Raw genomic sequence first — 10,842 nt, forward strand, 5'->3', positions numbered from 1 at the left:
CCAAAGTGCTGACTGTTTACCAGTGGGAGAGGGTGTGACTAAGTGTGGTGGCGTATGTCGAGTCGATATCGTGAGGTAGGGGGGGGGGGGGGGGGGGTGAGGGGGCATGTTGTGCAATATACAGAGAGGAATCGGAACCCGGAGATGGCTTAGAAAGCCCTACTTATTGCAATTCGTTGTACATAGAGGTTTGCAATACGACTTGCGTCATAGGATTGGGCCAGACTTCTTTCAGATTGGAATCATTCGCATTTTAACGGCGTAGTCATAACAAGGGATGTTTATTGACTGCACTATGTTTGTGTTCGGCAGACGGAGACGGCGAGGGGAATCGATCGGGCAAAAGGAGGAGGGAGGGGGCGGTTGGGGTTGGGTTGGTATGGGCGGGTGGAGGGATGGGGGTATGCTCAGAATACAGGTTTTGTCAAAGCCGAGATGCGCGATGCGGGGCATGACGCGCTCGTTGGCGAGCTATGTTGTTATAATGAGGGCTGCTGACCCCAGCGGCAGAGTCAATCTGTGCGTCAGCCCCGGGGAGGTGGGTGAGTTGTGACCGCCGCGTCACGCTGCTGCTGCTGGTTACGGTGCATGTCGTTGTGCAGTGCCTCGGCGTGACGTGGCCGGCGCGTCGTCCCACCCAGGCGGGCGGCGGTCGCGGTCGGGCTGCTTGTGGTCGCGGCCGCGCTGCTGATAACGGCCCGCCCGCCGCGGGGGCGGGGCGCCGCCCGGCCCGGCGGAGCACTGCTGCGGGGACGGACGGTGGCGACGGCGACAACGTCGCCCCCATGTCGCGTGCACCGCGACCCGACACTACTATGAATATTCACGATTGCTAAAAATAGTTTGAAGGGAAGGGGCCCGTCCGTCCGTCCGTCCGGTCGGCGGGGCGGCAGGTAGGGGCCCCGCGTGCGTGGCGCTGCGTAGGGCTGCGTGGTGGCGGCGGCAGGGCGCGGCCGTCGGGGAGTCCCCGTGCGAGCCTCCCTCGGGACCTTGCAGGCCGCGGGCGGGGCGGGGGCGGTTTGGGGAGCAGGTGCCCCATTTCCCTTGCCGGTGAGCGCGCTGCCTCCCCTTTCCCCGCTGCTCTCATGATCCTCCTGCCTACCCTGTCACCCCCCTGCTAAAGGGGAAAGGGGGGGGGGCAACCCTTCGCGTCGCATCACGCCCTCGCGGCGTGGCGGTGCGTGACAGTCGCCGCTGGAAGTCCACGAAGTCGTTCGACATGCAGTGGGGTCGCCGGCTCGGCCCGGTGCTGGCCGTGACGTCACGGCTGCCCCCGGGGTTGGTTTCACCGCCACCCCCGCGCTGAGGGTGTTCCCCGCACAGCCATGGCCCACCGCCCAATGCGTCACCTACACGCGCATTGTGGTTGGTGTGTGTCTGTGTGTGTTTTGTTCTTTTATGAGTTAGGGATGACGTCACAACTTGCTATCAACCGCCCCCCCCCCCTCTCCCTTCCGCCCCCTTTCTTAGTCTGAAAGTGGACTGTGGTGGCGGGCTGTAGTGGCGGCGTCGGTCACCTTGCTGGTCTGCTTGCCCGGTTTATTCTTTATACTTTGTCGTCGTAAAAGTGGTAAGCCGTATTTAATTTTCGTAGACGCATATGGTGCGTTCGCGCCGCCGCCGCGGCCTGTCGAGTCGGTCGCCGTGCTGTGCTCCCTCTGCGGCGCACGCGCTTGGGCTTATCGGCCCTGCCCTCGGCTGGCCAATTTATTTTGGGTTGGCGGACTGATAACCGGAGCTGAGTTTCGGAAAAGATTAAGCAGCGAGGCCAGCGGGAGGGGGCTGGGGAGGGGGGGGGGGGTCGGTCTCCTGTCCTGTCCTTATCGGCGCGGACCAGCGCGACGCTCATCTGGAGACTGGACTGGAGTTGTGGTGACCAAAGGGGTAGGGGTCGCAACCCGTGCGTTGTTTCTGTGTACGTACCGGGTGTTGTCACGGCCGCAGAGGCCATTGCAGGGAGGAGGGAACACACTGCCGCCACGTGCCAAAAAGATAGTACACTACTGTTCGCCTCTCGGTCGAGTTGTTTTACTTAATTGTATTCCTTCTTTTGTTCACAGCTCTTCCTCATCGATTTCGGTCTCGCAAAGAAATTCCGAGATTCCCGCACTCGGATGCACATTATTTATCGGGAAGATAAAAACCTCACCGGTACCGCACGATACGCCTCTATCAATGCACATCTAGGAATTGAACAAAGGTAAGGGGGGTGAAGAACAATTTCTTTCTGTATCGTGGATGTACGTGATCATTCTGAACTTAAACATTGTGTCTTTGATTTACAGTCGCAGAGATGACATGGAATCATTAGGCTACGTCTTGATGTACTTCAACAGAGGAGCTCTTCCCTGGCAAGGTCTCAAGGTAAGTGTTGCTGTCTTTTTGGTGGACTGAAATATTGGCTCTTCTCAGATTTTAACACTGTTTTCATATTTCATTTCAGGCTGCAACTAAGAAGCAAAAATACGAGAAAATTAGTGAGAAGAAAATGTCAACACCCGTTGAGGTGTTATGTAAGGTAAGTATTGTATCTATCTACCGCTAGGTAGAAAAGTTTTTGAGGCGAAGAACTTCAGAGTTTATGAGCATATAAAACATGAATGTGGAACTATGTGCGATCATTTCAGGGCTTCCCTGCCGAGTTTGCTATGTATCTGAATTACTGCCGCGGACTTCGTTTCGAAGAAGCGCCAGACTACATGTACCTCCGGCAGCTTTTCCGTATCCTGTTCCGCACCCTCAACCACCAGTACGACTACACATTCGACTGGACCATGCTGAAGCAGAAGGCTGCGACCGCTTCCAACGCTGGAGGATCATCGGCAGTCAGCGGTAACTTAGGAGTAGCCGGTGCATCAACAAACGTTGCCGCTGCAGGTGAGAAGTGATGGGGGCAGAGTTTTCGCATGTGTGTGTGAGTGTGTGTGGTTACTGTGAATTCCTTTTTTTTTTTCTTTTTTTTTTTTAAATGAAACTTGGGGTTAAGCCTCATTCTTGGGTACATTCTATCTGTAGTTTTGTGATGCATGCGACTATGTGGAAAACTGCTTTGTTTCACTTTCGACAGTCTGTATTTTATAAATTTTGGTATTTATCTGTAGTTTTGTAATGTGCCTATTTCTTTATTTCCCCCTCATTCTGTTCGATCGTATTTTGTACCCTGAATCTGTACTCTGTAAGAATTGTGAAGACGTGGCTGGGTAGTATGAAATGTTAATGTGTTCTCGCGTGAAAACTTGGAGTAAAAAGAACTTCTCAGTATTTGCCTCAGTACTCTAACTTCCCTAGTAAACAAACGAGGATATGTACTGTCCTACCAGAGACCTAAGGAGGGCGGGCTTCCTCTGGCCAATTGTGTTGGGCGGTACCAGGGTACCGATCTGTCTGCTACCGCTACCACACTGCGGTATGGGCCTCTCGAAGCCCGCCGATCCTGTTGTGTCCCAGGCATGTTAGTAGATTGTCCCAGTACTATGGCTAACTTGTCCATGTATGGTTTAGCCAAGTGGAAGCACAATAAGACGAATCCTAAGACTGTGGCTGCGACAAGACTAAGGTAGCTGAGATCCTTCCCCTTCATACCAGACCTTTTCACCTTGGTAAGCCCAAATCCTACAAGTTTTCTCCTCCCAACTGTTCATGTGGTGACAAATACCACAGTAAACAAGTTACTCATTACATATCAGTACTATCATACCTGTTGTCAGCATTTTCAAATCAGGAACCAAAACTGTAGTTGTCATGTCCTCAATCTGGCAGTACGTTCATCAAGCAAATTAGGGCGCACTCCTTTTTACCCATTCCAATCTCATACCATTTCCATTTGCATGTCTGGCTGTACTTCCCATTCATATCTTTTCTGGTGTTAGTGCATGCTTATTCCAGCTCTGGTCTTATTTTTTTAAAGGGGGCAACAAGGATGCAGTGTTGACGTAGTGCATGGAAACTAAATTGCACAAGGTAAATTTTTAATGGAGTCTACAAAATTTAACCGAGTTCTGCTTCTAATGCTGTTTTGTTTAACCCCCTTGCAAGTGGTAGTCACATTCCTATGCAAGGAGTTCAATTTATTCATCAGATGCTTGTAAAACAAATAAGCTTAGTCGCTGTAAACAGCTTGCATTCTTAACTTTGAAAATTAGATGTAACATATTTAACCACATTTCAGATTCAGATTCTTATGTTCGCTTTATTTTGTTTTACAGGAAATCGCTAGGATAACAGTCAACTAATTGCCGTGGCATGTTTAGTTCACCTCAAATCATCTTCACAAACTTGACATGATCAGCTGCATCAGATGATCCTCTTCCTTCCCCGTTCATCCATCATCATGTGGTTCTTTGAACGAAGATAGTTGAGAGAAAGGACATATTCAACTGTGGAAGGAGTGTGTCAGTCAAGAACTTCAATTTCCCTAGTTTTTAAATAATATTGAGTTTCAGAAGACCTTTGCTTTGCCGTATCTTAGTTTGACATTTTGTATATTACAGATTAATCCCTCCAAAATCTTTCCGTTTCAATGGACATAAAAAGCATGGGACTCTGGTTTCATATACATGATTTTTGTTTTCATGTTGATGTTAATTAACTTTAAGTTGAGCATTGTCCCTGTCATTCATGTTTAATGAATGACGATTATTTTTGTTTTCTGAACATGAATCAGATTCTCTAAGAAACTAATTCAACCACTTAATTTATTTTTTATACGTTTAAGGTGATTTCATATCCGCATTGATGTTTCAGTGAGGGTATAAACACCTTTGTTTTGGATGTTAGTGTCTTAAATTCTTATAAAATGCTCCCCATGACCACTCAAATTTTTTTGAGATGCTTGCTACATTCTGATAAGTAAAGCGACAAAGGCAACACTTTAGGCATTTGAATGCATTGATTTATTGCTATCAACTTCTGGCAATTCAATTCATACTGCTAGAAATCTGTTGTCGTTTTTAAAACTTGCTTAGATTTACCGATTCATTGAGAAATAATCACTTCTTAAGCACACTTCCACAATGTACATGTGTCTCTTTTAAAGTAATAAACTGTCCCTAAATTGAACAAAGTAAGAATGTCTATTCCTGACTCTCTTTAATTTGACAATAGTGAGGTATTCTGAAACAGACTTTTCTTTATGCGCAAGCTTTCCCAATTCAGTTTACCATCCTTTATTTAAATCTTTCCATTAATTGTTTTCCATTTTTACCTTTGATGGAGAGTACATGGATTTGCATAAAAGTTGCATCCCATTTTTCTTTGTAGACAAATAGATAAACTTCTGCCATGGAGATATTCCCCTACATGACTGAATTTACTGCCAAGCTTCATATTATCATAGTAATTAGCACATACATTACTGTGTTACTGAATGCTACTTTGTGTTTCTAACAAAGAAATTCTTTTTACTCCTGACAAACTTAATTGGAGGATGCTATTACCTTATGTTCTATTATGACCTTAATTATTAAGTCATGTCAATGAACAAGCTCTGCAATCGACTGCAGTCTCTTTGTACAGTAAAAATAGCTTGTTATTTTTATTTCACTGAATTTTACTTTACAATGAGCCAAGTTAAGTTATTGCTGTACTGTAACTGGATAATTGATGTGCAATATCTGTAGGATGGGCTAATCTAGAGTGTTCAAACATGTGGTTTCAACATTAACTTTGCACTTTGTCCATTTATGTGTTTTTTTCTATGAGTATTTTTTATTATATAGGTTTTAATGCACCCTCCAATCTGGTCATGAGCAAATGTTTGCCTTCGACTTCAGTGTCATGAGGGAGAAAGATTGCATTGTGTGAAGCTGGCAAGTCAATTCCCACCTCTGTACAAAGTTGAGGATTTATCTGCTGGAGCTTCAATCAATAGACATGAAACATTTGCCCAAGGGTCCTGTTCTATTTATGATTTAATTTCTGTGTGGGTGTGGTGTGAAACACCCGTATGGGTTGTCCCTGCTTTTGACTTCTCTTTTAAAAAAACAAAACAAACATGATAAGTAATGGATAAGAACTAAGTGTGGCCTAGAACAGTTAAAGGTATGACCCGTGATAGGAGATTTCCTTTCTGTATTGGTTGCCCTTAATATTTGTTATATAAACAGTTAGGTTTGGGGACAGCTAATGTTTGAGCAAATTTAGTAGCTGGCTTTTGTAAATATCTCACCATCTCCACTAACTGACATGGAAAACCAGATATCTGCCATTTGCAGTCTCCTCGCATGTACCACAAATTAAAAATATCTGTGAGGAAAAGTCAACTATTGTTCTGTTCTGCTAATTTGGCTTTTGCCTCTCTCCCACAACATTGCGATTTAATGTTGTTTATTTGAGGCTAGCAAAACTATGGCTGTGATAAACCTGTACTGTGGTTTCCAACATGATGCATCTTTGTCTAGCAATGTGTCTGGTCTCAAATCACCATTAAATCATGTTTTATATTTCAGAATGGTGGTCTTTACACTGCTACTGGCTGAAGTGATCTCCAGTCATGTTAGCTAATTTATCATGTCATCATCCTAGGTTAAGTTTACTTAAAGGCACATGGCTAGAAATGTAATGGCATCAGAGGAATGTATGGTTAGGCTGTTCCATTTTCATTTGATGCTATTGCCATTCAAATCTCTATGAGCGCTCTTTTTAATTAGACAATTGAAAAAGCTCTTTTGAATGTGTATAGAGTTTATCTGGTGTGTTTTGTTAGTGGACTTTGTAAGTAAGCATCATCATTGTAAATATTATGCATTAATGTAAGTATATACAGTAACTAATGAGGAGTAGGAATCAAACTCGTGTTTAGGATTTTAATAAATTACCAAATTTGATGGATGTGTAATTTTTTTCCCTTTTTGAGACACAGATAATTGTTTTTGACTTTTTGTCGTTAATTGTCCCCTTTCCCTATGCCCCCCCTTTTTTTAGACCTTTAGCCTTGTTAATGGTTTTCCCACCCCCCTCCCCATTTTTTCTTTCTATCTGTTGATCATTGTTTTTTTCCCATTTATTGGTCTTATACTGACGAGACCAGTACTGATATCAGGAAGTTAAACATGTATAATGAATTGTAATAAAAAAGAAAATCTTTATCCCACGTTTTTCTTTCCCCCCTCCTGTATCAAAACATTTCAGTCCTCTTGGTCCAATCACGGTTGGATGTTGTGACATTTCCTACCTACTGACAGATAGACGTCTTTGCAGTGGTTGGGACAGTCGAATTATACGCTCTGAGGCTTGGTATCGCAGGGCTCCTTGTGACACCTGTAGAGAGATAAATGGTGCAGATTAACAGTGCAGAGGGTGTAAACATGAGACCTCGGGATTTCTTCTTTGTCAAGGCACGAAACACTTTTTAACGCACCGTTTTGAGTTGCGGTTCGCTGGTCTTGACTACCGACCGGTGAGATGGTTTGGCGAGGACGCGCAGGCGTGGCAGCAGACGCCGGAGGCTGGCCGAGCGGCCGCGCCGCACGCCGCGCTGCTGCAGGGCCAAAGAGACGGTGGTTGTGGGGGGGGGGGGGTCGTGGTCGAGCAGAGGGTACGGGATGGGGCTGCTGCTGACCCACCTGGTCCAGAGAGTGGTCCCTGCGAGGCTGGGCGTTGACCCGCAGCCAGTCCTTGTGGCGCCGCCACTCCGCGTCCGTCACGAGGCGCCGCTGGCTGCCCGCCGCGCTCGGCCCCTCCCCCGGCGCCGGCGCCCGCCTGGAACACTCAGCGGGGTTAGCCTCCCTCTACCCCACCGAGGTCCTCATGTTCACGGGGCCGGCACGTACGAGAGTCTGGGCTTGGACAGCGCCTCGAGCCTCGCGCTCAGCCTCGACGTGACGCTGCCGCTGGCGTGCGCGGCGCGCGACCTGGACGCGGGTGGCGCCATGTTAGCCACACCGAGCCTCCCCACGACGAGCACCTTCCCCCTGTGACCCGCGCGCTTACCGACTGACGCTGACGTTGGCGTGCAACTCTGACCTCCGCGCGGGTGCCATGGACAGCATAGACACCCTGGTGGTGGGCGAGGCGCGCAGGGCCGCCTTGGAGATGGGCCAGATCGGGTCCTGGGCGATGGAGGAGCTGGGGGTGAGGTGGGGGCTGACGGGGGTGAGCTGTGGGACAGCCCGGGGGTACTTACCGGTCCCACGGAGAGATTCGGCCGCACTTCTGCCTTGCGCATCCTGCTATCGTGACGATAGTTTGGTTGGGCGAGGCGATCCACGCGCCTGCGCCTAGTCTCCGCCGCGACCCTGGGCTGGCGGGCGCCGCCCCCGCCCGCGACGGCCCCCTCGGCGTCCAGGGTGCCGCCCTCGCTCCGCGAGCGCCTCCTGACAGTGCATCAGTTTAGCTGCCCGCTGTCCGAGCTTCCGACGGAGCTGTTCGTGGACTGACCCCTGCAGCGCCTGGAGCGTCGGGTGGTACTCATACAGCGGCACCCGGTAGCGGGCCGGCGGCCGCCTCCTGGCGTCCTTACGCCGCTTCCTCGCCCTCTCGCCCACCGGGGTGGACAGCTGGTACAGGCCCTGCAGGCCCTCGTCCAGCTCCGCGACGGGGTCCGTGCCAGCCTCCGCGCGCACTGTCGTGTGGGTATTCGGCCACTTACATAGACTGTACCGCATTGCGCGCATGCGGGCGGGTTGCCTATTTGCCCGGGCCGTTAGGCGCCGTGGCGAGAGGCAAACTCACCAGCACACTCGCCGGCGGTAGGGTCCAAGTAGGACTCTAGATTGCGGGATAGGAACAACCATGAGGACAAGCCGACACCTGAAGGATAGGCCACCCAACCTGCATCTCAGGCTGGAGGTTGGATGACATGCCTGCCTTCGAGGCGTCGGGTGGTATGCTGCGACGCTGAGGGGTAATTACCTGGTAGGACAATGTCGCTGCCTTGGGAGTCATCGTGGAACGTCTTCACAGCCAGGGGATCCAGGGAGTCGAGGTCGTCGATGCATTCCAGGACGGTCTCTGGCACGGTGGTGTGATATGGATAGGGGTGCTCGAGGCTGGCCGTGCGGCTGGTGGCCTGGCTGCTCGCGGTGGTGGGCGCCGTGCCCGAGGTGGCCGTGACGGTGCCGCTGTTGGTCCTGCTGGTGATGGGGGTGCTGCTGCTGGTGGCGATACTGCTGCACGCAGCCGAGGCCGCCGTGATCACGCTGCTGCGGACGCTTCCGTCGTCCATGGTTGGTGGGCGTGGGCGGTGCGCGGTGACACGGGGTGTCGCCGCGGGTGGCGGTCTGGACCACGAGTTGTCAACGACCCGCGCCTCTCGCAGGTTGTCGACGGCATCGTCGTCCACGGGGGCGGCCCCTCGGCCACCGTCCTCGCCGTGCCACATCCGACCGCGAGCCACCGCGCAGACATTCGGGCTCTCCATCGCGCCCTTGAGTGGAGTGTTGTCCAGCGTCCAGGATTCAAGCTGCTCCTCGGGGTACTCGGGCAGCACGGGAGGCACGGGCACCATGGGGGTGGGCCCGAGCACCGCGGTGCGCCGACGTCCACCCGACACCGACCCGGAGCGAGTCGGGGCAGAGTGCGCGCCGCTGGCGGGGGCGGTGGAGGGCCTGCGGCTGACGTGGGGACGCGGGCCCGGGTCCGCCGAGGCGGGCCGCGGACACACCCCCAAGCCGCAGCCCACGCCGGCGCCGCCCCCCATCCCCACGCCGCCCTGCACCACCCCCTGCGCCGGCGACACCACCCAGCTGCGGGGGCAGTGGCGCGACGGTCGGGACCGCCATCGCGACGACGCCTTGGACTCGCAGCGGCAGCGCCTCCTGGGGACAGCGCCTGTCCATCACAACATCGAGCTCCGCGTCGCACGCACGCACGCGACCCTGACCCTGTCCTGTCCGCACCTGGAGAGCTGCGGGAAGCGACAGTCGGCCGGCCAGTCCGCCTCCATGCCTGGTCCAGTCTGCTAGTCCGGCCCCGGGGGGCGGTCTGGACCTCGGTCTGGACGGCACGCGCGCGCCCGGCCGCGGCCCCTCAGGCCCCTGCTCCTGCTGCCCCTGCGCCAGCTCCGGGCGGGGCTCACGCTTGACAGGTGTTTCGCCGGCCGCGTGCCCGGGGCTCGTGCCACCGTCGTCATCGTGCCGTGTCTGAGGTGCGAACGCGCGCCTCATCCGGGATGAGACCTTTCCAGTCCTCTCATAGACGACAAAATCCGGTGGATGACCCATTTCCTTACCCCTTCTTTCGTGAAGTTTCCCCAACCAAAACTTGTGTTGCACTGAGCTGGACGGTCCTGAGGCCGGTGTTGTCGACGAGTCGGGGTGTCGGGTCGGGGTCTGGTTGAAGAGGAGTGGGCGAGAACGGCGTGGCCCAGGGGGGCCAGGGCCCTGGCGGGGCTGCTCCCTGTGGGGACGACAATCAGGTCCCCCGAGCGCCCCGCCGCCCCGGCCGGCCCCTAGTCCCCCAACAATCATTCTGCGACGCACCACACCACGATCGTGCGGAATTCAGGACTTTCATGTGTGTCCAGTCCCTCGGGCAAACTGCAGTGGAGTGGGATTAAGTGTAATTAAGTGCGTTTCATTTGTTCTCAAGGTCATTAGTAGTTGTATGTGTGGACGGGTAACCATGCGGTAGCAGCCAGTGCTGCAAAAGGCTTTCGCCCTCTGGTGTACTCGCTGCTTGCAGGAGACATGCCGTGGTTTAGAGGCGCACAGTAAAACTATACGATTAGTTATAAAGACTTTTATTTCTTCCGGACGCACGTGAGAAACATACAAATGCAATCAAATAAATAGGTTGTGTGAATAAATAATTATTAAATAAATGTAAATAAATAAATAAGTAATGAAAATATAACTTAAACAAACGAATGAATAAATAACAACTCTTGACTAACTTAAAAATAAC

At 51.8% G+C, this 10,842-nt stretch overlaps 3 protein-coding genes across 3 annotated transcripts in view; 1 reads left to right on the forward strand and 2 right to left on the reverse strand.

Annotated features, from left to right (window-relative positions):
• Positions 1 to 7,085, forward strand: part of LOC113210526 (casein kinase I) — a gene marked incomplete in the record, with an annotated part of 23,974 nt that extends 16,889 nt beyond the window's left edge. Inside the window, 5 exon segments of the mRNA XM_052268238.1 lie at positions 2,061 to 2,200; positions 2,286 to 2,364; positions 2,444 to 2,518; positions 2,628 to 2,877; positions 4,206 to 7,085. Coding sequence (XP_052124198.1) covers positions 2,061 to 2,200; positions 2,286 to 2,364; positions 2,444 to 2,518; positions 2,628 to 2,877; positions 4,206 to 4,216 — 555 coding nt within the window.
• On the reverse strand, positions 6,942 to 8,376 carry LOC113211046 (uncharacterized). Its single transcript, XM_052268239.1, has 6 exons — positions 8,123 to 8,376; positions 7,930 to 8,048; positions 7,770 to 7,850; positions 7,563 to 7,698; positions 7,358 to 7,477; positions 6,942 to 7,257 (listed from the first exon to the last, which is right to left on the reverse strand). Exons 1-6 carry the CDS (start codon positions 8,162 to 8,164, stop codon positions 7,168 to 7,170), a joined length of 588 nt encoding a protein of 195 aa, XP_052124199.1. The 5' UTR covers positions 8,165 to 8,376; the 3' UTR covers positions 6,942 to 7,167.
• LOC127749569 (uncharacterized) lies at positions 8,217 to 10,484 on the reverse strand. The gene is made up of 4 exons (XM_052268273.1): positions 10,169 to 10,484; positions 9,837 to 10,079; positions 8,851 to 9,755; positions 8,217 to 8,560 (listed from the first exon to the last, which is right to left on the reverse strand). The coding sequence occupies exons 2-4, from the start codon at positions 9,881 to 9,883 to the stop codon at positions 8,217 to 8,219; spliced, it is 1,296 nt and encodes a 431-aa protein (XP_052124233.1). The 5' UTR covers positions 9,884 to 10,079; positions 10,169 to 10,484.
• Between the last annotated feature and the right edge of the window lie 358 nt (positions 10,485 to 10,842).

Source organism: Frankliniella occidentalis, unplaced genomic scaffold (genome assembly GCF_000697945.3).
Source record: "Frankliniella occidentalis isolate FOCC.00 unplaced genomic scaffold, Focc_3.1 Scaffold66, whole genome shotgun sequence".
Classification (NCBI taxonomy): Eukaryota; Metazoa; Arthropoda; class Insecta; order Thysanoptera; family Thripidae; genus Frankliniella; species Frankliniella occidentalis.